At 42.1% G+C, this 26866-nt stretch overlaps 1 protein-coding gene across 3 annotated transcripts; it reads right to left on the bottom strand.

Annotated features, from left to right (window-relative positions):
• FRRS1 (ferric chelate reductase 1) lies at positions 1 to 24976 on the bottom strand. 3 transcript variants are annotated; one of them, XM_064147316.1, is made up of 16 exons: positions 24358 to 24972; positions 16682 to 16877; positions 16333 to 16469; positions 15013 to 15107; positions 14397 to 14529; positions 11746 to 11925; positions 10699 to 10797; positions 9999 to 10146; positions 9385 to 9501; positions 6568 to 6683; positions 6204 to 6290; positions 5238 to 5335; positions 5027 to 5085; positions 3997 to 4140; positions 2840 to 2901; positions 1 to 2239 (listed from the first exon to the last, which is right to left on the bottom strand). In XM_064147316.1, exons 2-16 carry the CDS (start codon positions 16875 to 16877, stop codon positions 2147 to 2149), a joined length of 1764 nt encoding a protein of 587 aa, XP_064003386.1. In that variant the 5' UTR covers positions 24358 to 24972; the 3' UTR covers positions 1 to 2146. The 3 variants fall into 3 exon arrangements, with proteins under 3 accessions (XP_064003386.1, XP_064003389.1, XP_064003388.1); XM_064147318.1 differs by lacking the exons at positions 1 to 2239; positions 2840 to 2901 and adding an exon at positions 2908 to 3109 and having other exon boundaries at positions 24358 to 24976; XM_064147319.1 differs by lacking the exons at positions 14397 to 14529; positions 15013 to 15107.
• Between the last annotated feature and the right edge of the window lie 1890 nt (positions 24977 to 26866).

Below are 26866 nucleotides of genomic sequence, written 5' to 3'. Positions count from 1 at the left end.
TTACAGAGAGCAAATAGTTTAATAGTCAATTTCAATAGCAGTTTTCCAGGGAGCACTGAGATAGCTTTAATTTATGAAACAGCATATACAAAAGAGAACAGGCAACCCACTTTGCTTCTAGGCAAGATTATTATTTTCTTATTTCTATTTGATAGCGTTTTTACCTTACTAAAACAGAAAAAAAACCACCAACTTTTAAAGCTATTTACACTCACTTTTTAAAAACTCTGTAGTCATCGTCATGTTCAAGTGGAACAACACACTGTACAGCTGTTGTGTTACAGCAAGAACCCATTATTCCCTTGACTTAAAAAGCCAGCTATGCCTAGCATGATAGATTTTCTTGTATGAGCTGATGGTACACAAAAGGTCCTTCCGAAAGTTCAGCACTAGGAGGGCCTGTGATTGCCTCTGCAATTACCAGTTTCCAAGTTCAGTTCTCCACAAACACCACCAGTGCACGCAATCAGCAGTATCTCTCCTATCCTTCAGCCTGGATTTTGCCATAGTTCTTCTCCCTAGCTGCCCCTTCCCAATCAGCACAGGCCTCTGCAAGTTCACAGGAGGAAGGGCGACAGTTCAGCTTACTGATGCAGCTGACAAAGGGGTTGAACCCGGTACTATAGGTAAAATTGAGCAGCCAGAAAACCAGACTGCAAGTCTGTAGCTTTCAAAATTACTTATCTCTGCAACAGGCTGTATTGTGGACTGGGGAGGTGAAGGAAGAAACACAAATAGACATCTTTAGTAAGTAGAGAGACTCACTACCTGACCCACATGTCCAAGTGTCCTAGAGCTGGGCATGAGGTAGGAGAGAGATGTTGCTGTACCAAGCCAGGCTTCACTATTTACTGTTCTCGCCAACACCTTTATTTCCAGCTAGCTTAGTAGCCCTGAGATAAATGTATATTTTGAATAAATAAAAATCAGTACTTTTCAGTCTCAACAATAAGCATTAAAAGCTACAAAAGACAAGTGCAAAACACAGTACTGCATAGTGTATTAAAGGTTTCCAAGATGCCATTTCCAGGGTGTCCTTTCATACTTAAACCTTGGAACAATGGCCTCTTTCCCTTCCTTGTGCCTAGCTAATGTATTTAGAGATGTCTTTTGTTGACTGGAAAAACAAACAAAACCCAAAACCACAAACAACTATGCCCTCCCAAAGACAGTTCTGTCCCCTAGGTCTGCCAACTCGACTCATGGGATACTCACTTCACATTAACAGAACCTCCTTCCTGAAACCAAACCAACTTGTAATCTACATCTCTCACTAGTGCAAATTACAACTGCAACACAGCTGAGCAAGTATTTTCGCTTCAGTTCAGGCAGCAAGCGGCATCTTATTTGCACAAGGTAATTCAGAATCCACCAGCAAACAGAGGCAGTAAAGCACAGAAATGCCTACTTACAGATCGGTTTTCCCTGTTAGAGTTCTGTACAAGTGGTTTTAATGCACTTACATCACAAACATGTTTTTTATTTTATGGTTTAGAAGCACTGACAGGGATGGGACAGAACAGTGAGTGAGGCAAGTGGTGGTTTTACTCAGGTTCCCAAATCCCGGCAAGTGTACTGCTCCTAGAGCAGGGAGAATTATTTTTTTGCATTTGACAGAGAAGATAAACACCAGCATTGGATTATGAATCAGTCTGAGCTTGGTTGGGGTATTTTTAGTGCATAAAGCGGTCACAAACAGGTGACGTGTCACAGCACATGCCATTAGAACACAATGAACAGATATGATGGTCTCTGGATCTTTCCAGTTTTTTCCCCAACCACAGCCAAAAGAGTTTCAGAGAACTGACTATCTAAACAGCATTTTCAGCACATCTTCTTGGGTCTTTGTCACCTACAAGCTTCAATCTACTCCATTACTGTGTTTCTAAAACCCCAAGGACTTCATTCCTTACTCAGGCAAAGAATCCCATTATGAGTCCCATTGGAAGATAGCTTTTGCAGGACTGCAGCATCCTTCCATCCTTCTATGGATTTGAATTCCACTTCCCCTGACACTGCGTGGGACAGGTGCACTGTTACTCTCTGCTTCCATCTTCAGGGAGGCATGGAGGGAAAAGTTGAAACAAAGTGCACCTTGCAGGTTTTTCAACAGCAAAATGTTGCATCACACAAAATTCTTAGCAACTTATATTTGGTTGATTGCTGCCAGGAAGGCAGCAAGGAATCCTATATTTCCACAGATATAGATGGTCAACACAAGTTGTTTAAACAGACGGCCCTGCAAGAGAAGGGGAAGAGAAAGCCACAGAAGGGTCAGAATGTTTATTGGTTTAAACTGAGAATCACCCCACTTCCCTGTGGTGGGTTAGGAACTTTCCCACACACACCACTGAAATATACCAGACTGGCTCAGACAGCTTGGCAGTAAGATGAAGCTCTATTTACAGCAAAACTAAATTCACAAGCATATATACGTAAATACCTGTAAGTATATTGCAATTCTATACAAATTAGAAATAATAAAGAAATGCAAATACCTTCCCAAAGAAACTGCCCAGAAAGGGCTCAAAGCTACCCCCTCTTTCTCCCTCTGCTTTCCCAGACAGGCAAACAAACCAACCACCAAAACCAGCAAAGCTTATGTGGTTGTTTGCAGCCAAGGTTAGTGGAGAGATTAGAGTGGAGTGAAGGAGAAGCGAATAGGGAAATGTCCCAGACCAACGGGAGACAAATTGTTTATATTTTAGCTTTTTATCCCTCTCAACAAACCAGAAACAGACTTCATCATCATATTCTTTCACAACCAATTATCTGATTTCTCTCATTAAAATATTCAAACAACACACTCCTTCCAGATATTCAGAAAATGTTGACTTACCTCTGCTTCTGCAGATGTGAGCGACTGCAATATCTGTACTCTGTCATCCTCTACCAGTTCAACTGTTAGCAGGAAGAAAAAAAAAAAATCTCTTCTCTTCAGAGGAAAGGGAGTTACTTTTATACTGCAGAAGTCTTGCTCCTCTGACTGAGAAACTAATTCTGATGCATCATGGAATTTGATAAGCACATGGAAGCCTCATTTGACAGTTCACGACCTACATCTGCTATCATGCTCATGGCACAAGTGAAAAACTCTTCCGGAGCTAACCTACAAAAGTTAACTTGTGAACACTGAAGTGGTGAAACATTGTAAAAGGGTTTTATCTTTTTTGCTAAAAAAAAAAATTGCAGCCACAAACAAAAAATGCAACTCAGTTCTGAGTTGAACAAAATATTTGCTTGACCTAAAAACCTTTTCAAGATAACTACATTTCATGAAGTATATTCCATTAGGTAACAGGACAACAATCACTGATCAAAGATTTCAGGTTTATTCCTCTGTTTCTAGGACATAATTACTGCAGTTATATTTAAATTCACATCTTTTCTAACACTTTCTCTGCCAACCTTAAACAGCCACTTAACTAACCAGGCTTCTTCAGTTCTGCAGCTGTCTCCTCCCCGCCTCACATAGAGGTTGTTTACATGATCACAGTCACGTCCTCCTAGTAACACTAGAAAGTTACTGGAGTTACTACAAGTCTCTTCACTAGACGTATGAGAATCAGGATTTAATCTTCACTCCTCTGTTCACTCAAAATTTCTAGTGTTTGCACACGTTTGCTGTTCATAGCAGCATTTTGTCACAATAAAAGGCAGACTAAATCTTCATGGCTTAACCTGGGCTTCATCTAACCACCCAGGATCCAAAACATGGCAAAACAGTGATAGGCCCTTGGAAAATACTTCTGAGATGTACTTTGAGAAATAAGCAGCTATGGCTTAAAACATCACAAACAATTCTTCTAGAACACTTGCATCTTGAAAATAATTTCCCTCCCAAACTAGTCTGTACAGAAAACGTGACAATTACTCAAGATGTAATCCCTTTCAGCTTCCAAGTTAGAGGCCAAAGAACATCTGAAATTCTAATTGCTCTGCTGTATTTTTTGCATAATCCTCCAGAAGGGCAAAATAGTTCTGTTGGTTCTGTACCTTTACGTACGAGACAGTAGCTGTGTACTTCCAGAAGAACATCAATGCCAACATGCCAAGCTACAAACCCAATCACTGTGTAGGTGTCCCACGGGTCTAGTAGGTCAAGTGCTGGCAGATCCATTCCCAAGAACACAGTCACCACTAGTCAGTAAAAACAAAATGGAAAGGCACTAAAAGTGCTGTGGTAGGGTGATTTTTAAAAAGCAAGCTCTCAGCACCTGGTTTTTTGGATTTTTTTTTTTCCAATGTGAAGGGAAAGGCAGAGAGAAAAGGAGAAGGCCAAGATAGTTTTCATCCTGCTCAGTGCCCTAATGTATGCCAGTTACACAAACACTACCATTTAGGGTTCTACCTACAAGCCCACAGTCACAAGTCTGGTGAGGGGGCTGGAGCACAGCCCTATGAGGAGAGGCTGAGGGAGCTAGAGATGTTCAGCCTGAAGAAGAGGAGGCTCAGGGCAGACCTCATTGCTCTCTACAGATGCCTGTAGCCAGATGGGGTTGGTCACTTCTGCCAGGCACCCAGTGACAGAACAAGAGGACATAGTCTCAAGCTGTGCCAGGGTAGGCTCAGGCTGGATGTTAGGAAATTCTTCACAGCAAGATGATTGGCATTGGAATGGGCTGCCCGGGAAGGTAGTGGAGTCACCATCCCTGGAGGTGTTTAAAGGGAGCTTGGATGAGGCACTTAGTGCCATGATTTAGTTAATTAGAAGAGTTAGGTGATAGGTTGGACTCAACAATTTTAGAGGTCTTTTCCAACCTGGTTAATTCTGTGATTTTGATTCTGCTAGTCATCCCTCTCAACAGTTAAATAACACTGAAATACGTTGCTGTAAGAATCAACTTTTGCAAGAAAATAAAAAGCTTACTCAAGATCTCCTTACAGAGATCTTTCAGATTTGTCTGCAATCTCTGGGCTTTCACACAGTTAACTTTCCTCCCTAAAGCTGTAACTGATGGCCACTTCGAATTTAGGCCACTCCTAAAACAATTAGAGGGGAGTTAAAACTATTACTTCTACTCACCAGCTAGTATTCTAGCTGTAGTACCAGTACTCCAGTGGAACCAGTTAAACAACCACCTCCTGTAAAACAATGAGAAGATTTTCACTGACTGTTTAGTGGGGAGCAATAGGGTTGGGGTATGATTGTTATATGTTTAAAAGGTATCTTTTCAATGTAAAAAGAATGTTCAAAGAAACAAGTGTATTTAATCCCTATAGCTGTAATTCAGTACCTTGGTGCATGAGGAGATGGCCTGAAACCTGCCGTCAGTGGCTGAACGATTGTCAAAGCCATCAGGGTACAGCCCAGATAGGGATGGTAACCTGCTTGCTAAAAACAAGATACTTTGGTTTAACATATTCTCTACAGAAAACTTTTTTAAAGCTGACAATTTCACTTATGCTAGCATTAGTTACAGTGGTGGAGTAGCACTATGACTGGCAGAAGTGAGAAGATGCAGTAAGCTGCCCAGTGGAGATACTTCTCCTTGGTAGCATGAGACACTGGGAAGTCTGCCCAAACTCTGTCCCACCTTTCTGCTATATTGAGAACTTCTACCAGCTGGAGGACAGAGAGCAAATGACTGTAAAAGCTATGCTCCCAAGATTTTAATCCTCACTCTTATGTCTTCTTTTTATCTCTCACACTATTTGGTCTGTTCTTAACCCTAAACCACTTTATTCAATTTCCCTAGCTCATACCTGCAACCACATTCTCTCACCTTTAACTCAGGTACTCTCTAGACTTTGCAATTTCTGGTATCACCTTGCAACAAGTATTTTACAGGTAACAGCAACAACCTCTATCTACCTAACTTTGCAGGCTAAGCTTAATCACTGGACACAGTTAAAGTTCAAAGTCATAGCAACACTCAGTCCAAGCAGATTTACCACATTAATAAATCAGCTGTCCCATCTTCACTTCTCTCCCAAATGTAAGTTCTCTAAGGAAGTGGAAAGACTGGTTTAGTGCATAAAGAAACTGAGCGAAGACTTTACTTGGGAGGAGGAGGGAAAGTTCTGAACTTTTTTGACCTGCAATTGAAATACTATGTTGCTAGGATTTGAAGTCAGCCTACTTAAGGACCACTTCCACAGCGATTTCTCCAGCAATAGTTATGTTAGTCACCATTGGACCCTCTTTTATTCACTCAGTTCATCCTTTACATCCAAGTTCACAAACAAAAGCACAGGCTTACCTGGTTCCAACCTCCTCGGTATATAAATGGCAACACGAAAGAAACACTTGTAAGCAAGACTGTGGTCAACATGAGCACACGATGCACCTAGAAAAGTTCAGTTCTCCTTCAGAAACTGTACAGATCTCTTAAAGTGCCACTAAAATTAATTTAACTGCTCTGCAGCTAAAGAGGTTCTTAGTGCCCCCTCTTTAGACTATATGTTTACTGGTAAAGTAGATTAATTTCTGATCTGTAACTGTTTGATGTCATCAAACTTTAAAAAGATAAAAATTGCACTCAGTTTAATCTCTTATTTTCTTTATAATTCTGCTTACAATAAAGCTTGAAAACGCAGCTGGAGATAGAGAGAGATTTTGCCCACCTGAAACCACATCTCTTTTCCAAAGAGGAATGAATGAGACCAGGCAGGTTTGAAGAATCGTGCAATGATTACACCAATACTAACTGTGGTAATCCAAGCAACAAACATTAGCACTCCTGAAAAGGGAAAGCAGACAAACAGACAAGGTAAAAATAAGTAATTAACCTGCATAGGAACACAGCTTTGAAGTCTGTGTGACAGCTTAGATAATACACGTACAATCAGAGGTCAACAGGGACAGCTTCTAAAATCACCCAGTGGAGATTATAACTTCAGAGCATTTACTGCAGTGAGGCAGATCTCATGGAGAAGGGCTAATCTCAATATGCAAGGACGCCGCACAATCCAATGTGGATCAAAAGCAAGTGACAACTTTATTTGGTAGACGCATGCTTATATGTGTTACAGATAATATATGCATACGTGTAAAAAGCTAAATGGCTGAATCTCTAAATACCCCATTTGCATGGTGCACCTACTTGCTACTTGCAGCTGCAAGCTGCAAACCTACTTTCTTATCTGATTCAGAGTTAGCTGGATTATGCTCTGCTTGAGTTGTCTGCTGACTCGTCAAGGACAGTGCCTCCCTGCCTATTGATATTAAATGCTGCCTTTGTTTCTTCAATGTGGCCTTTGTTTCAGTATGGCCTAGCACAGCCTTATTTTAGTTCCATATGCTCATCCTGCTTGCCCACCTCTAAGTCATGTCCATTTTCCTTTAGCCATTCTGCAACAATTTACCTTGCTAGAGATCAGAAACATCCATATGAAAAACAACAACATTATATCTACGCAGCATATCAGAGCAGTTCTGGCTGCTGCAGGTTTCATGGGCACCAGTATGGTCAGTACATACTGGCAAGAGATGTTAAACTTCACCAACTTGGATTTCAGAGGATGCAAGCTGCCATTTCATGCAATTTGTTTGACAAAGAGTGATTGGTGAAGTCTCTCACAGGCATGCTTTATAAAGTCTGTTACTGCAAGAGAGAAGGAATCTCATCCACTTTAATGGCTCTAGGCTGGCAGTTGAGAGGTTTCTCATTTTGAACAGAATCAAACCAATAATGCAACTAGAACAAATTAAGCCAGAGAGAAAGAAGGTAAACAGAAATAAGTTGCAATTATAAACATAATATAAAAATGCAAATGCAGGTTCATTTTCCTGGGCAAAAATCATCATAGCACACTACTCCTAAATGAAAAATTATTCATAACTTTGCTCTCTACAGCTACCTGAAGGGAGGTTGTAGCCAGATGGGGTTGATCTCTTCTCCCAGGCAACCAGAGACAGAACAAGAGGACACAGCCTCAAGCTGCGCCAGGGCAGGTTCAAGCTGGATGTTAGGAAGAAGTTCTTCACGGCAAGAATGATTGGCATTGGAATAAGTTGCTTTGACGGTTTGGGAGTTACTCGCCCCCCACACACACTTAAGAAAATCACCCAGACTAGACTCAGATGGCTGGAAAATAAGGAATGAAGCTATATTTACAACTTAGCACAATATACAAGCAGATATACACAAATATATACAGTAATATACAAAGTAACATGGAAACACAATACCCCTCCCAGAACCAAAGTCACCAGAATGGGTCCCGACCCAAAAACCCCTCCCACCTCCCTCTTTCCCTCTGTGCTAGTTTGAAGCTAGCCAGAATGTTTTGGTGAAGAGAACTAGATCACCAGCTGTGAAAAAGAAACAAGGTGATGTCTACTTCACTCATAGGCTTACTGAGAGGTATAAAAACAAGAGTGCAAACATAGATAAGGCACTTCTTCTTGGGAGCTCTGGGCTGCATTTCTCTCTCTAGCCTCTCTGCCATTTCTTTGACTAATTCACTTTGCTTCCTAACCCCCTGGCCAAACCTCCATTCTTCCTTGTGACTGGGGTAAGGTTGAAAGGGGTGGGAGAAGGTGGAAGGGCAGTTGGAAGCCCCTCCTGGGGACTCAGGTTTCTGGGAGGGCTGTTGTGTTTCTGTATTACCTTTTACCTTGTATATTTCTGTATATAAATGTATATACTGTAAATATCTGCTTGTATATTGAGCTAAGCTGTAAATATAAGCTTCATTCAAATTTCCAGAGCCAGCCGAGTCTAGTCTGAGTGATTTCCAAAGTGTGGGGTGGTGGGGAGGGGGGCAGGGTAACACCCAAACCACTACACCCTCCCTTCAGAAATTACAGGATCAACCCTTGTATATCTCATGTGATAAATCTGGAGATCTGAGGTGAAATGTCGAAAAAAGATGACAAGAGGGTTAGAGGAAAAAGAGGTTAGATGGATTAGAGAGTTAAAGGCAGAGTCAACCACAGAGAGCAGACCACCAGAAAAAAGGCACAGCCAGAAGTGAGAGCTGAGCAGTGTGTGTGTGTGAAGTGACCATCTTATCTATATTTTGACTAGTTGCATTTCTCAGCAGAAGAATGGGTGACATAGGGCACTTGTTGTTGTTTGGTTGTTTTTATTTTCTTTGTTCTCACAGCTAAGGATTTAATTTCTCTCAGTAAAATATTTCAGTTAGTCTCAAACCAGCACAGCTGCCCAGGGAGGTGGAGTCACCATCCCTGAGAGTGTTTAAAAGGAGACCAGAGACCATGCCACTTAGTGGTATGGTTTAATTAATTAGAAAGTGTTAGGTGATAGAGTTGACTCTAAGAGCTCAAAGGCCTTTTCCAGCCTGGTTAATTCTGTGATTCATAGTGTTAGATCTTGCTAGCCAACAGTATATATAAAATGAGTGCCACAAAAACAGAAGGTAATAACTGCTTTGCAATAATGAGAGAATATTTGCTCTCCATTCTCAACATCTTACCATGAACCTTGATGAGTAGTGGGGACCGGGAACCTCCAATATCCTGAGGAAGACCTGTGACATTGTACATGCCATTGGTGACCAGAGGCTGGCGACGATGTTTGTATATCAGACCATCTAAGCAGGAACAGAAAGTGGACTAATTACAGCTGATGAAAATGCAACGCTCCTTAGTTTGGAATGTAAGCCCCATTGTGACCACTCAGCCTAATCACATAAACTGAATTTTGGACACATCATATGCTAAGAACCCAAGATGTCATCTAAGCTGTCTTGTATACTTGACATACAAGAAGAAAAGTCACCCCTCTCCAGAAAACATCTCTTTCCACTACACACACAAGGTACCCATTCCCTTCCAAGCCCATATCTGTTTTAAAAGATGTGGTAAGCTCTCAAGAAGCAACTGGGTCTTGGCATCAGGTGGGCATACAGAAATAAACTCACTATAATCTTGAAAAACAGACTTGTGATCCAGAAAGGCAGCAAAGATTACTGCCCCCAAACTTAGAAACTTTAGTTGAGAGACTAATCCTCAAACAAGCTAAATCTTACAATGGGTTACAAGCTCAAACGTGTTCAGAGAGAAGCAAACATATGCACACCAAGTTTACCTCCACTGGCTTCCCCATCTGCCAGAAAGATGTAATAAATACCATGCAGATTAAATCTCTCTTTATAAGCAGGAAGATGAATGCTCCTTCTGAAAGAACATTGAAGAATACCATCTGCAAGCCTCCATGACACATCTTCAAGGGCGATCTGTGAAAAAGGGAAGCGTTTAAGCATCCAGTCTTTGCAGACTGACAGAGTGATTGGCTTAAAGGTAACCCTGCAAAAGAGAAGGGTCACTGGTGTGCAAAGAACAAACAGCAATACTCAGGGCAAGGGTAGAGATACAGCAAAAGTACTTTCTCAGTTGGTATGCCAACTGATATATATGAGGTATAAGAGATGTCAGCAAATCAACACACCAACATAAGGGTTGGTATGAGCTGGAGAAATTGCTCGTAATAAGTTCAACAGCCTCCCCCCTTTCTCTCTCAACCTTTAGCCCTAGATATATTGATTGCAACTGCAGCCCCAGCAAGAAGGGCACAAAGTTCTTCAGGAAAGTAAAATCACACCACGTAACTTTATTTTTTATTAATTACAGTTTAGACTTTCAAAGATAAAGTTTACTAGGAAGTAAGACCTCAAGCAGTCTCCCTTTAAAGAACAACAGAGGTGCCTTACTGTGTGTGAAATAAAAACATGAAGTGGCAGCAGTACTTCAAATCTACATCTGCGCCAGTGTCTTGTTTTCAAACATACCTCTGAATCCAGAACAGGAGGACTTCGACCCTTCAGATAGGCAGTGAAGACTCGAATGTGGTGGTCCTCATTGATACACAGATATGCATCATCACCACCCTGAAGAGGTGAAAGAGAAAGGTACTTACAGAGTGATGAAAACCACTACTGGTAAGCTCCAAAAACTCTTTGATTTGATATATACAAACAGATCCAAGAGATTTCTCCAACTGTCAAGAAGGTTGCAATAAACTCTCCCCAGACCTTATGCTTCTCTAGACTGAGCACCCCAGCTCTCTCAGCCTCTCCTCATGAAAGAGGTACTTCAGTCCTCTGATTATCTTTGTGGTCCTCCTCTGGACTCACTGCAACAGATATCTTTCTTGTGCTGGTGATGCCAGAGATGAATACGATACTCCCCAGTCAGAGTCTCACAAGAGCTGAATAGAAGGGGAGAATTACCTTCCTTGGCCTGCTAAGATTCTGCTAAGACAGACATTCACAAGGACCTTCTACTACAAGCAGTTCTGAGCTAAAATTGAATGTTCTCCTATAAAAAGGCAACCTGTGCTTCAGCACTATGGGAGAGAAGGTACCTGGTATGACAACTGGAAGCATTCTGTTTTTCCATGAGCATAGAATCATACAATCAACCAGGTTGGAAGAGACCTCCAAGATCATCCAGTCTAACCTAGTACCCAGCCCTATCCAGTCAACTAGACCATGGCATTAAGTGCCTCATCCAGTCTTTTCTTGACCACCTCCAGGGACAGTGCCTCCACCACCTCCCTGGGCAGCCCATTCCAATGGGAAATCATTCTCTCTGTGAAGAACTTCCTCCTTGTTCTATTGCTGGTTGCCTGGAAGAAGACACCAACCTCTACCTGGCTACAACCTCCCTTCAGGTAGTTGTAGACAGCAATAAGGTCATCCCTGAGCCTCCTCTTCTCCAAGCTAAACAACCCCAGCTCCCTCAGCCTCTCATCATAGGTTTTGTGTTCCAGCATGTGTTGCTTGAGTACCATTCAGACTTCAAAAATGGCTAAAGAAGTAGAGTAGGATACTCACCATCCACTGGTCATGGGACAACGCAAATGCTATATACCCTTCACTTGGACCACTCATTTCAATCAATACGGAGCTCCCCTCCCGTTGGAAGGAAAGGAAAAAACAGGAAACACTTTCAGCATCACAGTTTGAAGGATTCCTAATGCAGAACTTCGTACTTCCACAGTCTGAAGTATTAAACTAAATAAAGCAAACAAAAGTGTCATGAGCAAAGAGAGTTCCCCCTTCTCTCCCCCCTCCCTTTTTTTGTCTGTTCTAGAAGAAAGCACACAAGGAACAGCAAAGAAATGCCATCCATGCCTACATACCAATCTCTTAATCCAACCCAGGACTAGTAACATGATGGTGAGTTCCAAACTATATCTTTATTCAAGTGGGATTATCACTTTAAAAGATAGAGTAGAATAACTTTGAAAAGAAAGTAAAAGCCTTAGAGAAATGTCATTTGTTTTTACTTTTAAAGAGGCATCATGAGCTGTAGGATGAGGAAGAAAAGAAGGGGAGAGTAGCTTTTCCTTTTTTTTTTTTTTAAGTAGGAACTCTAGCGATAGCCAGTGAGAAAATATACAAGTGCTTATTCTAGATCAAACAATTATTCATGTTCAAATCATTCAAGAATCCACAATGGTAGTCAGTAGCACAAATTAAATCACAGGAGGAAGTTTCTGAGCCTGTAGTTACTAAATAGGAACTTCACAGTCAAGACCAGAGCAAGCCTTTTTCCATCTCTCTTTCCAGGTATGCATAATATTTTCTGACCATTAAGTTTCAAATAGTCTATTAGAGTTCTGACCCACGTGTGCATCAGATTTAATACACACAAGTTCAGGCAACTCAGCATTTGTTCTTAGTCTCTGATATCTAAATTACTCATCCACCATTTCTCCCTTCCTGTCAATAGGCTTTAATCAATCTGATGGCACAGGATCACAGGATGTTAGGGGTCATAAGGGACCTCAGGAGATCTTCCCATCAAACTCCTGTCATGGTAGGCCTGATAGGCCAAGAATGGGCTTATCCATGTCCTGGCTTGTCCAGGCATGTTTTTCTGCTCTCCCCTCCTTCTGCTGAGGGGAGAAGCAAGCACAGGAAAAAGGGACAAAGAACCTGTATCCACTGAGTCCAAGAACTCTTGCTTGTCTGGACATGTTCCCCTGCTCCCCCTCCTTCTGTGTTGGGGGAAGCAACCACAGGAAAGGAAAATGAAAGCCCTGACTTCACCTAATATGGTCAAGCTTGGAAAAGTGCCATTCTGATTGGCTAATCTATGCCCAAAGGCTCATTAGTGTCAGGCTGTATTGATAAAAAGGGGTGAGCAGGTAGCATGGTGTGCTGCTGCTGCCTCATTGCATCCTGCAACTGCCTGTAAACTACACTGCCTTGAGTTTGCCAGGAACAGTCTCTAAATGTCTGTACAAAATTGACCTACTTAGCCGGCATGACATTGTGCCAAGACTGCACATTGCATTACATCCTGCCTGCCCATCTACAAGGTTTCTGCTGAATTGAGAATCAAGAGGAACCAGATCAAAGACTATGCTATAGACTCCCAGCTTCCTGAGAAAAGAGCCGGGGAAAATCCAAAGCCTCTAATGGCTTTGAGACCACTGACAGCAACCCCTCCATGTGCTTTGGGTGCCGTCTGATAATATTTTGTGAGTAAATACTTAAAGCCTCTTGCAATTCACTAATTGCTTTCTGCCATAAGCAGAAAGAAGCTTCTTGTGTCCATCTAGTGGATAAGTGGTATAATTAACCACAAGTATCTTCGCTTCCAGAATAATATTTGTGTTTGCTACTTTAAGAAATAAGTGCTCTAGTTTTGCATGTTCCCTGCACATATAAATTTCTGAACTGTGCATCTTAAACCTTGTGAATAAGTTTTCTGATGAGTTTTAATGTTAATAAACCATGTTCATAGATATTAACACTCTTCACATGGATATCAAAATACAGATTATTAATTTTGCGTAATTCATCACACACCCCTGCCAGAGCAGGGCCATAGTCGAGGTCACACAGGAACACATCCAGACAGGGCTGGAAAAGCTCCACAGAAGGAGACTCCACAATCTCTCTGTGCAGTCTGTGCCAGTGCTCTGGGACCCTTCCAGTCAAGAAGTTCTTCTTCATGTTGAGCTGGAATTTGCTGTGCTGGTTTCCATCCCTTGCCCCTTGTCCTGTGCCAGGACACAAGCAAGCAGAAGACACTGTCCCTGTCCCCTCCTTCCCGACCCTCAGCTCTCAGATATTTACCGACATTGCTCAGATCCCCTCTCAGCCTTCTCCTCTCCAGACTAAGCAGCCCCAGGGCTCTCAGTCTCTCCTCATCAGGCAGTGCTGCAGTCCCTTCAGCATCCTTTTAGCCCTCCCTTGAACCCTCTCCAGTAGCTCCCTGTCCCTCTTGAACTTGGGAGCCCAGAATTGGATGCAATACTCCAGGTGAGGTCTCACTAGAGCAGAGGGAGAAGAGATCCTCCGTCAGTCTAATGGACACACTCTTCTTAATGCCTCCCCAGGATCCCATTGGCATTCTTGGCCACTAGGGCACATTTCTGTTCCATGCAGAACTACTTGTCCACCAGCACTCCCAGGTCCTCCCATTGATCACAAGCATAAAAGATGCAATATTTAAACTTAGAATTACTTACTGGCTTTGATAAGTGGGAAATGGTTTGTGATATTGGTATGGGCTCTGGTGCTGGGGACAGTGCACTAGGCTGAGAAACAATGGGACCAGGAATCTTCACCCAGAAAGTCTTGTATTTCTTCACAACTGTAGCTCTTAAAACACATAACACAGAATCATTACTGTCTAGATCAACAGCTAATTAGACCAGGAAAATATCTGAAATTCCCATGGAAACATGTTTTTTAAAAGACATTATCTTGCCTGTGCCACAGATCGCAGCCACAGAGAAGAGCTGCATAGAACAAAAAACTAGCAGTGTAACAGGAGGGTATGCATACAGCTGTTAGGTACAAGCCCAGTATGTATTACAGGCATAAGAAGCAAGCTGTTCACTAGAAATCTTGGGGGAAATGGTCTCCAAACCCCCTTCTACTCTCCCTCTAAAAATCAACATATCCATCTCCAAGCTTTCCCTTGTGAACAAGTATCCACAGCAGTGGAACCTTCAGTGAACAACAGTTGTTGACCGTAGCCAAAGGACTCTTTGCAGTTGCTACTCAATATTTAACAGAGACGGGTACAAGATTACCTGATTCGCATTATAGCAAGCAAGACCTGATGCTAGATTTACTCACAGGAACTGTATACGGTTTGGTGCATCTGCAGGAGCAATCCAATACACTTTCATTTGTTTCTTTTTTGTTTTACTTGTGTGACTGACAGCTGAATTCTGGGGGAAAAAAAGCCACAACAAACCAACAGCCAAACACCACACACATATATGAGGAGTTAAAGAGTGAAGATGTGTTAAAAAGATGGTAGCTAACAGTCATCACAGTCTGGAGCCATATCCTAGACAGACACTGCACAGAGCTAGCACAACTGGATTTTCCTCAGTCAGGATCAACTTGAAGTCTGCCACTGAAACTTACACATACTAATAAAATTTCAGGTTAAAAGGAACAGTTAGAGGTATCAGTGCAGAAGATTCTAGCGATGAAACAGGTGCCCCTGCAGCATAGCAGAAATGGTTTGATAATACTCCACGTTTTGGACAGTAAGATACCATTCAATCTTTTGATAGCAAGAGCATGAAAGGATAACACAGAGAGAATAGAACTAGCATTCTAGAGCATGAAAAATACTAATACTGTGGGGTTAGACAATTATTTGCACAAGATCAATAGATCCAACACAGCATTGAACAAAATCCTCCAAGCATAGAGGCCACAACCCCAACATCCCCATGGCTTTGCAGCATTGCTGAATGCTTTAAGTGGATGCCACCGGGGGGCAGGTGGTGAAAGTGGAAAGGAAAATAAGATGATCCCAAACAAAACATCTAGGCAGATCAAGAAGTTTGCCCACACCAGCTCTCATGATACTGTTACAAGTTCATGAAATTCAAGCAAGTTGCTGAAGCACTGGAGTTCACAGCTCTTGCACGTGAGGCAAAAATCAATTTACCTACAATGGATACTGAAGACTGCAATCTAGCCTGCTGCTAACACTGAGCAAGAGAGCAACACTAAGGATAATAGCTTATGCTAGTTTTCACCACAATACATGCCTTAAACTTTCCTTGCCATAAGACATTTTCTTTGTCCTTAACAAACATGGAAATCTCCTCTTCAAGGCAAATCCAATTTGCCTTCCTCTTTCTAATATTAGAATGCAATAGCCATAAATGGATTACATTCATTGCACACAAGTGAAAAACACATTACAAATGCTGCATCTTCCTGCAGCAGTCAGTGGTGTTCCATCACAGCATCAGTAAGAGCAGTCTGACAGAACTGCAGTGAGCTGTGCCTCTATAATGTGAAGTTGGATCAATCTCCCAAGAGATCTACTATGCTCAGAGGAAACCACATAGCCTAGCTCTGTTCTATCACAGGCACATTGCAGCACAAACACCTCAGTGTCTAGTGTCCCATTTGAAGACAGCAGCCTACCTTGGTATGGCTGCATGTCAGAAGCTGAGAAAGCCTCTGGTCAGCCAACGTGAAAGAACCAACTGCAGGGCCATCCAGATGTTCTGCATCCCGGGCTTGTATAAAGAACCCTTCATAATCTGGTCCAGACAGATTAACTGAAAGAATAAGGAAAAATAAATTGAAATGTTCTTCAGAGGAAGAATGAAATATTGCATCAGAATCTCATTTTACAAGGACTGAATGACCACTAAATGGATTCTCTGAATAAGATTCAACTGCTTAGAGTCGCTATACCTAACTGGGTAAAGACGTGCTACAACACAAGGAAAGATCAGGTCTAGCTCTTCAGCTGTGATGGACACAATACCTTCTATGCTGTCCCCTGGTTTAAATTCAGTCACGTTCAGTGTGATAGTGTGCTCAGGTGACAGTTGTGGAGCAGCCCCATGACAGGGTATCATGCTAGCGCAGGCTTGTTTTACTTTTCCATTTGGATAGCCATCCACAGGTGCACAGAACCTAAGGGAGAGCCAAACAGCAAAAGCAAGGCCAAGCAGCTCCATCTACAAAAGATAAGAGTTACAAGCAATTAAACACAATAAACAGTCACAAAACAGAAAGAAGAGTCAGTGGAATACTAGAATTTAAAGATGTTTAAAACAAAAGCACACATGAGAGGACACCATACCCAGCTACAGAAGCTAAAAGTAACCTGTACTTCTGGTAATAGACAAGCTTTACAAGGACCGTCAGAGATGCCACATTTCATGCTACCAAGAGTTCAGGAAGATGCATCCCTCTGTTCATTCAGTGCATTATTTCTCTCAGTGGATTTTACTATCACTTTGAAAGTTTCTTTTGCTTATGACTTTCCTGTTCTCTCAAAAAGAAAAAAAAATTCAAGCTTTTTTAACATCTCCACAGGACACTCAGTTCTTTAAACATGGTCTTTTTGATGCATAAATGTCCACAGTACTACACAGATAGTATCAAGGCCGCTCTTATTAATCAGAGCTCCACATGGTGCATCATTACAAACTGCCTTTTGTTTCCGTAGCTGGTGTCTATTTCTTTAAGCATGACAAATAATTCCCAGGGAACAAGTTCCTCTTTCCACAGGGAAACTAAAAGTTGCCATCTGCCAGAAATAGATTCTATACATGCAAAGAAATAGGAATTTAGTATATAGATGAAGAAATTCCTGTGTTTGTATCCATGTTTGTTGTAGTCAAGCACAAGACTTTTATTGTGGAGCCTTTCTTTTGGATATTTGACCTCCACACAATCAGCCAAATAGTATCAGTGCTTGTCACACTCTCGTTAAGGGAACAGCATACATTAAAATGTGGGGAAGTAGGACCAAAGAGACTAAAACAGTTATATGAAACTCTAATCCCAACACTTATCATCTAACATTTTGCTCTGCATGATAATGGTGTATTACTGAGCAACATGCAGGACTTACAGAACACCTTAGCCAAGATGATGCGTGTGCATGTCCAAAGAGATGGGAGAACAAAGACAAACTTCCTTTCAATACTTAGGCACAAGAAATAGGTTATCAACTCTAGCAGAGCACACAGTGGGCAAGCAGGTTTGTCTTCTGGACAGACATGCCCATTTGGCACCAACTGATAAAGAAGTATTATGTTATGAAGTTCCCCAACTGCACACATGGACATGAAGATAAGGTACGGAGTTGTTTCAGACTGAACTCCAATAGCTAAAAAGCAGCCAGATGAAGACAAGGCAAGTCATTAGCCCTACATGCTCTCTAGGGGTCATCAATGTTAGGTTTGCCAAAGCTCTCTATGTTCAGTCTTAAAACTCCACAATATCTGAGGCAAAGCTAAAGTTGTACTTCAACATCAGAACTCCTCAACAACTTTACACCAGCAAATAGAAGAAAATCAGAGGGGAGAGGAGGTTAAACAGTTACAGTTCAGGAACTAGAGAAAAAAAAATTCCTTTTGCCAAATATTCAAGATAACATTCTGATAGTATCTTTAACTTCTAGTTTAAGTAAGCCTTTCCTTTGAGTTCCAAACTGTCACAAACCTATGTCAGCATTAGGTAAAGAAGCCTACAGGAAGCTAAACATTCAGGTTCTGTACAATTGTGGCACTAAAGCAGCTTTCCTACATATCAGTGAAGTCTTCAGGTTGCTGCCAGAAGAGAGATAAGGATGCACTCCACACAGAGACAACAAAAAGAGTAGGTTAGTACTCTAAGTAGCAGAGGATGTGGTAGGGGTTTAAAATGAAACAAGAAATAATCCATCACAGATTCAGACTCAAAGTTTGGCAGAAAGAGGAAGCAGGACAAAGTCTCAAAGAAGTACTACAATTGAGATAAATTCTTAAGAACTTTTTAAACAGGGTTAATTGCAGAACAGATATCTTCTCTATGCAGATTTAATGAGGGTGTTAGGGCCTGTAAAGAACAGTCACTTTTACAGGGAAAGTTAGCCTTCCTTGAACAACACTTCTTCAGTTGCCTTCAAAAGTGTCCTTTTCGTGCTTTCATGAAGAAATATGTTGTGGCACCCTGTGTTTTCCATTTACATAGCAAAAGGAGGCAGAGGGAACATAAGAAGCACTCTTACGACACCAATCATCCTGTGGTTAAAAACTGACTTTGTATTTTTAGGAAAAATATGTCCTAAGGTGTTATGGTAGGCTAAACAGTACAAAAGGTCAATGTTCTAGAGAAGCTGAGCTTCAAGAAATCTTTCCTTAAAGAACTCTAGACTTAAACTCAAACACCATAATAAAAACCTCTTAGGGGTATCCAAAATAAGTTTAAAATCATTCATCTGCTAATTCACCTCAGATATCATTGTGCCTCCCTACCCCCTTCTACAAAGATAGGCTGTTCAATACAAGCCTCATACCAATCATACTGAGCAAGAGAGACAAGGACAAAATCTGAATGTAGAAGAGGGAAATCCAAGAGATCATCAGAACTTCCTCATATCAGCAGATTAAAATGTTCCCTTCAGCTCTAAAATGGTGCTCATTACAGGAGTGTGAAACAGAATGTCATGCCCTCATGCATATGACAGCCTGGACAAAAGAAGGAAAAAGTCAGTCTGGAAACCTGAGCACATATCACCAGCAATTAAAAAATAACATTGAAAAATCCCAAACACCTCAGGAAAATATCTAAACTAATAAACCAATAACAAGGTTTTTTTTACCTAGGCTGAAGATCAAGGCACAGTTATATCCCTCCTCAGCCAAGTAATTTGCATAACAGATCATCTACTTTGATAAACAAACAAAAAACAAGTAGGCAACCAAGACAGTCAACCACCGATAAGCAACAAGTCACTCCTGTACAAACCAGTCACCTCTTCTGGAAGATTCTGTGGTGCCCTCTTTCCTGATTAGAGTTCTACAGTCACAGTAGTAGTACTTACCTCCAAGTGACACTGCATTTTCAGACATTCGGCATGTCGTAAACACTACAATGCAGAGAAGCTATTAGGAAGTAAAGGAATAGCTGACTCCACAATATTATCTAATCACACATAAAGGTACATCAAGGTTTGTTGTAAGTGAGCACGCAAACTGCAGAACATGCAATTCTTTTTCTGATGTTCATAGAATGCAGTCTCAGCAGGAACAGCCTCAACTACAGCACGCTGCCCACAGCTCTGTCAAGCCTCACCTTGAATACCTGGAGATTTTCAAAATTTGGCTGGATGCATTCCTGTGTGATCTGGTCTGGGTGATCCTGCTCTGGCAGGGGAGTTGGACTCAATCTTTCAAGGTCCCTTTGAGTCCCTGACATTCTATGATATCCAGGGATAGGCCCCAAACACCTCCTGGAGAAATCTGTTCCAGTGTTCCACTACCCTCACAGTGCAGAACTTACTCCTAACATCCAATCTAAATATTTTCTGCTCTAGTTTGCAGCCATTGCCATCATCCTGTCCCTGCGGGTCTTTGCAAACAGTGTCTCTGCAGCCTTCTTGTACCCCCTTCAGGTACTGGCAGGTCCCTAGAGCCTTCTCTTTTCTAGGTTGAACACCCCCAGTTCCCTCAGCCTGTCCTCATAGCAGAGCTGCTTCAACCCCCTGATAATTTCTATGGCTTCCTCTGGACCTACTCCACCAGGTCCGTGTCCTTCCTGTGTTGAGGGCTCCAGAGCTGGATACAGCAATGCAGGTGAGGTCTCAGCAAAGCAAAGGAGCAGGATTCCCTTTCTCAATCTCTGGCCATGTTGCTTTGGATGCATCCCAGGCTGCCATTGGCCTTCTGTGCTGCAAGCTCACACTGCCTGTTCATATCCAGCTTCTCATCCATCAGCACCCTCAAGTCCTTTTCCATAGGATTGCTTTCTTATACCCCAGTCTGTACTGATAGTAAGGACTTTTCCAGACGGGGAGGAGGGGAGGGAGGGAAAACAGAGCAAGACAATTACGTCTCCCAGTAACTAAGTACAGCCCTCAACCAAAAGTGTTGAGACTGAGGGCACAGAAAGGATTTGTTATAAAGGCTAGGCTCAGGAAAGCTGAAGTGCATTATGTGAATTGTACTTAACCTCACCATAAAGTAATAAATGCTTTTAAAAGAATGAAATAAAAATAAAAGCCGATCTCTGTCTGTATAAAAAAGGAGAGGCTGATAAAAGCTATCACATACAGAAATGTTACTCGTTGCTGCACTCCTAGAAACGTGGCTGGATGGGGAAAAAAAAAAAAAAGCACGCACCAGTTTGCTTGTATTCTAATAAAGAGGAATCAGCAGATCTCTGCAAGATACCTTTTTCTAGGTAAGAATGCCACAGAGCGGCCTTAAGCTGTCAAGTGTTGCCACTAAAACTAGATTCAAAATCAGAATCTGTGCCAGTCATTTGAGAACACTTCCATTTTCCACTGACTTCTTATGAACTGTAGACTCGTCCTCCATAATGGCTTAATTAAGGTGCTTTGAATGCAACATATCCTTGGTGACAGGCTGTGAATTAGCCAACAGTAGCGTGGAAAGACAATAACTGACTGCAGGTGTGAAGCACAACGGCATTCAAAACCATCCACATGAATTCTTGCAGCATTCTTCCACCAGCAGTTCTCAATTTTTCTTCTTAATTTACCCTTACTTGAAATGGAATAAAGTCAGAAAGTTTCAGAATTTTTGCACTATCCACTGACTTCTTTTCCCAGAAAAATGTATTGCACTGAAGTCCTCGTTTTAAACCATGGGCCTAAGAGTGCATGCAAGCACCTTCTGCCCTGCCTGCGTGTCAGCTGCACATCATGCAGTAGCACACAGCAGTAAATATTCCAGTCAAGGTTACAGAGATGTGCTACAGAGTTCCATAATCAGAACACAATCACATCACGCTGACTGTTGCTACTTAGTCTTTCACTATACACAGACTTTCCAACAAGTTATATATAAGCAAAGACAGCATAAGACCCAGGAGTCCTTCCCCTACAGATAGAAGCATACACAGTACAAGGCAGTTATTCAAACCACACGTTTTAACAAAACAAATGTTTCACATCCTTATGGATCATGGGAACAAAAAATACTCCAACGCTCAATAGTCTGAAGCACAACTGCAAATTTATTAGTCACTCTCTCATCCTTCCTACTGAAATCTTCACTGTAATCGATCACTTGCAACCCCTGGCAGGAGACAATGCTTAAGAACAAGTTTATTCAATACTATTTCACAATTATCTGTAATTCCAGTGGTGTTTCAACTGTGATGTCACTCTTAGAGTGAAAGGTGGAAGGGAGGGAGAGAATCATGTATTTGAAGCCCTCTAATAGAAAATAAAAAAACACAATGACAATCATCATACTTTCCTGACTTATCCACAAGGCTGTAAAAAAAGCTAAGCTTTTCCAAGGAAGAGTAATTACAGTATCAATATTCCATATGGAATTCTAAAATTCTATTTTGTACAGAGATTACTCAATGCTAACACCTGATTGATAAAGCAATCTGAAATTTCAACTATTCCTTGAGTCACACTACCAAGTTGCTTTATAAGTTTACTGGGCAGGGCAGAACTCATGACAGAGTTGGGAATTTGGAGGGAAGTGATGTAGAAAACCCAGAGCAAGGGTCCCAAAGGTAGTTCCTGCATGGCCCAATTATTCCAGTGATAGTGGCAACTAAGAAGAGCTCATTGAGAAGCTATAACAGACATTCTTGGAAAAGCTAACTACAAACAACCACTTTAGTCAGTATGAATGCAGATGAACAGATGATTCTTCATTCTTGCAGTGGACCATGATGACACAAGAACACCTCGGTGATGATTCAAACATCAGTGGTTAAAGGCCTGTGCCCTAACCTCATGAGATTCTGTCTGGCAAGGCAAACATCAAAGACAGGTCGATTCATAACAATAGCTACCAGTTCCTGTGAGGTTTCAAAGCAAGAGCTACACTTGTCTGAGAGTTGAGACCTTATCATCCCATTCACTCAGAAGGGATGGAGGAAAGAATAGGAAGCAGTCAAAAAGAAATGAGTACTATGGTTTTAGGAGCAGAATCTTTAAAGGCCTGAATGAACCACTCCAAAATGGAAGGGGAAATATTTTCATTATATTAAGTACACATGAGACTTTACTTTCCTGATTACATCTCACCATCTTAAAGTAACTGCACTTGGAATAAGTTACTCGCTCCCACATTGAACATCCTACAGTTCTTGCAGTTTTCAACAGCTAAGAAAGCCCTGGTATCCAAATTCCTCAAAAGCACCAAGCATTACCAATTCAAAGGTAGAAACCACCACATGCAGAATCTTTCTGCTGAGCACCGTCAGGCAAGAGGGTAAGCAGAAAGGTAAAAATCATCCAAAGAAGAATAAGCTGCATTAACAGAAGACATTTGTGCCACGTCTCTTTAGAAATATTTTTACAGGAGTAAAGCAGACAGCCTTGCTGCCTGAAAGTCACCTTCAATCCAAGTTCAGAGTAAGAGCTTAAATTCACTTCTGCTCATTTCAATGTGGTTACATTGCAATAACTGAACTGAGCAACGGTTGAAAACAAGTAGCGTTCATATTCACAACAGCTGCTTATTTTCCAAGTACAAGCACACACCCCCACACCCACAGCAAGACAAAGCATCCACACCCCTACCTCTCTGTTTTTCTACAGAGGAAACATGAAAAGAGAACTTCAAGGCTCGTATGCTTCGAAAACAGCTTTTATAGCAGTTTAAGTACAGATACTTACCTTGCAGCCAGCTCTTCTGTTACAGTGACCAAGTCCAAGTAAAATTGTCATTGGCTTTCTAAAAGCAACTAACTTGCACTGCATTTTAAACTCTTTTTTCTGACTTGTACCTAACAATGCTGACCTTTGTTACGTGAAGGATCAGAGGAAGTTTGTACACACACACAAAAGCAAAATTTTGTGAGAGCGCTCTTTACTTCAGGCATACAATTATGCTGAAATACATCAAGTTGTAATGAGGCATTGACCCTGCAGCTTCCATTGCTTCCACAGACCCGAAAGAGTATCATATTCAGTAATTACTTTACCTTCTGGTGCATTTAAGGGGGAAGCACAACAAACCAAGCACAGCTTTTGATACCTTCTTCCTCCAAGCACAAATTGATACAAATTAGCAGCATAATTTTGAAGCCTGTTACGCGTTTGCCCCTTTTCAAAAGGCATTCTATCAGACGGATAAGAGAGTATTATAATAATCTTGGCTTTCCCCGACGTACTCCACCGAGAGCAAACAAGAGGCAATTTTTTTGCCCTCTTGTTTACTTTGTTCTCTGTTAGGCAGCTACTTTGGATAGAAAAGCCGTGCAAACTTCTACCTGTACAAAAAAACCAAAGATGTAGGCTCACATAAGAACAACAGGTTTTGTTATCCCAGCAAGCAAATCCAGCCACAAGATCACCACGTTTATTGTAACAGTTATCACACAGTCACCTCCTGCACGAATTCGTAAAGCAACAAAATAAGAAAGCGATATTCACATAACGTTCAGAAACACACAAGTTGCAAAAGGCAGGCGGGTCGGAGCAGCTTCCAAGATAAACACACCGTAGCTTACCTTCACTCGTTAAGGCTTAAGAGCTTTCTCTAGCGCAAACTAGTAGCATTTCTCTGAGAAGCAACATCCACGAGGTATTTCTGAAGCTTTTAATCTGCTTCGTAGCCGCTGTAGATACTGTATCAAGTATGCAAAGCTTTCAGAAAGCTGGCAGCACGCAAGCTTTGAGTGCTCCCTGGGGTCAGTTTAACTAAAGCGCCCTGGAGCTACATCGGCGTCGCAGCTAAGGCAGCCACGCCCGCCGCGCACCACCTTCGCGGCGGTCACCTCCATTCTCTTCCGCACCTCTCCCACAGAGAACGGCAGGAGGAGGGGCGGCGAGTGGGCAGCCCGGCTCTTCCCGCCCTCTCCCAGCTTCTCCTGCCCGAGGCTGACTCTGCGGTCCCGGTCGCTTTTCTGGCTACGGCGCCCGGCTCCGTCCACAGCGTGGTGCCCGAGGGGCTGCAGTAAGGCTGCGAGCGGAGCCAGCGTAAGAGAGAGGACTGCGGGGTCGGAGCCGCCAAAGGACGGGCTTGGTAGGTTGGGCAGGCTCCCGGTGCCACCTCCGCGGAGCTGAGCTGCTGCTCAAGGCTCCTCGAACAGCTGATCTCGTCGCGGCCTCCACACGCTGGAAGAGCCGATGAATGTCCCTATTTGGCAAGTAGAGTTTTGGGCTCTGGCTTTTACTGAGAGAATGCCTTTGTGAAAGCCTGCACAGCTCGTTTACGCTGCCATCCTTGTGCCTGAAGGTGCTCCCCTACACCGGCTTGCAGAGTCTGTTTTTTTGTTATCAAAAAGCAAACAAGCACTGGCTGTAACTGGGAATTTGCTGACAGAGAAGTCACAGGCTTCTCTGACTTGTGTTTTCCTTTGCTTCGTTCCAAGCCCTCACTAGCTCACAAACTGAAGCAGGACAAAAAGATAATTAATAAAAATTACAAAGGTAATTTTGGCCTTCTACAGAACTGAAATATTGTGTTGGTGCTGATAAACGCCCTGACTGAAGGGTTCTGGTAATGCATTTGCTTATTAGTAGGTCTGACCCGTTATAGTGGTCTCAAGACTATTAATTTAATTGTGTTTTCTTTAAAAGTACTTTCTGCTGAAACAGCAGACATGGAGAAGCTCTATTAGTGTGCAACTGTTTTCTCAGTTTTCGTAGCAGCAGCATCAACATTAGAGGCTCCCTGTAATAGATACAAGATCTATTTAATATGAAAACCAACAAAGAACTATTTTGCTTAATCAGACAAATCATTGGATTGCCACACATATATTATCTTGCTCATGGAAGGCACTGGGAAGCTGAGATCTCCCTAAGCAAGCAGCCTGTGTGGCAATCAATTTACAACAACCATTCATAAAGCCCCCCAAAATATGAAAAAGAGTTATAGAGGGGTTCGAGTCTGAGTTTGGGGTGAGATATGAGGCCGATTTAGAAGTTATTGAATAATTTATTAATATATACAAGAGAACTTTCCTCCAAACTTATGTACAGCTAACCCACACAAATTCTTTGATAAGGTTGGTAAAACTATTTTACAGAATGTCTATATACAGCTGAATTAAGCAACTTGGTAGAGGTTTTAGAAACGTTCTGATCAGAGAGTCTTGCGGCATAAACTGCCGCTGGTAAAGTTAATAAAATTCCTTAGCAACTTGAATCAAGAGAGTTCAAATACTCACTAGTTGGAAGTCTCAGTATCTGTGGTCCCAAAATATATATAGCGAAAGCCACGTGGTTGATTTCACGTGGAGCTGATAGTTCAATTCGAATTGGGGCATGCATCTGAGAAGGTTCCATGGGCAGGATCGGGTTTATACGGTGGGCTGGAGGGACGGCTGGCCAGGAACGCATTGTTCGATCATCCGCTGGATCGATGACAAGTGTCGTGGAACAAAGAAGTACATAAAGCAAACAAAGGTAGTAGCCCCAGGCAGCAGGCAGGCTGGGAGAGATGAGCGGAGAGAGTGGCAAGAACATCTTGTTTACCTGGATTGTCCTATTTATCGGATGTGGGCCGAGATTAATGGTCCTTTGGCCACAATATCATCCAATAGGCTTCTGGCAGTCAGGCAAAACACACCAAATTAGGAAGGCTCCACAGGTCTAGTTTCCCCTTATATGGGGATAGCGTGGGCCTTGCACCCGGTGGGCCATACGCTAAGCTTGTGGGCTTATGCAACCGTGTTATACAACTTGGACCCTGGGCAGGCCAGACTTTGTGGCGCCAGGCCTGTTGTGCCCCTTTTGTCCGTTTAATGTGTTTACCTCTGGTTTGGGCAGAAAAACATGTCCAGGCAAGGCAAGGCATGTGTAAGCCTATTTGGGCCTATGGGCCCTCCACGACATCAATTGCATACATCTCTGTTAAGTGCTTGCATGTTTCTACTGAACACATGCTTATTCAAAACAGCCCCTGTGTGACAAATACCAACAGAAATAACTGAATGATCCTTGAGGTCCCTTCTAACCCTCACAATTTTGTGATTCTGTGACTGATGTTCTTGACATTTATATTCATAACTC

This window comes from Pogoniulus pusillus, chromosome 8, assembly GCF_015220805.1.
Source record: "Pogoniulus pusillus isolate bPogPus1 chromosome 8, bPogPus1.pri, whole genome shotgun sequence".
Classification (NCBI taxonomy): Eukaryota; Metazoa; Chordata; class Aves; order Piciformes; family Lybiidae; genus Pogoniulus; species Pogoniulus pusillus.
Note: the sequence above shows the minus strand (reverse complement) of the source record. Positions and strands in the feature narration are given on the sequence as shown.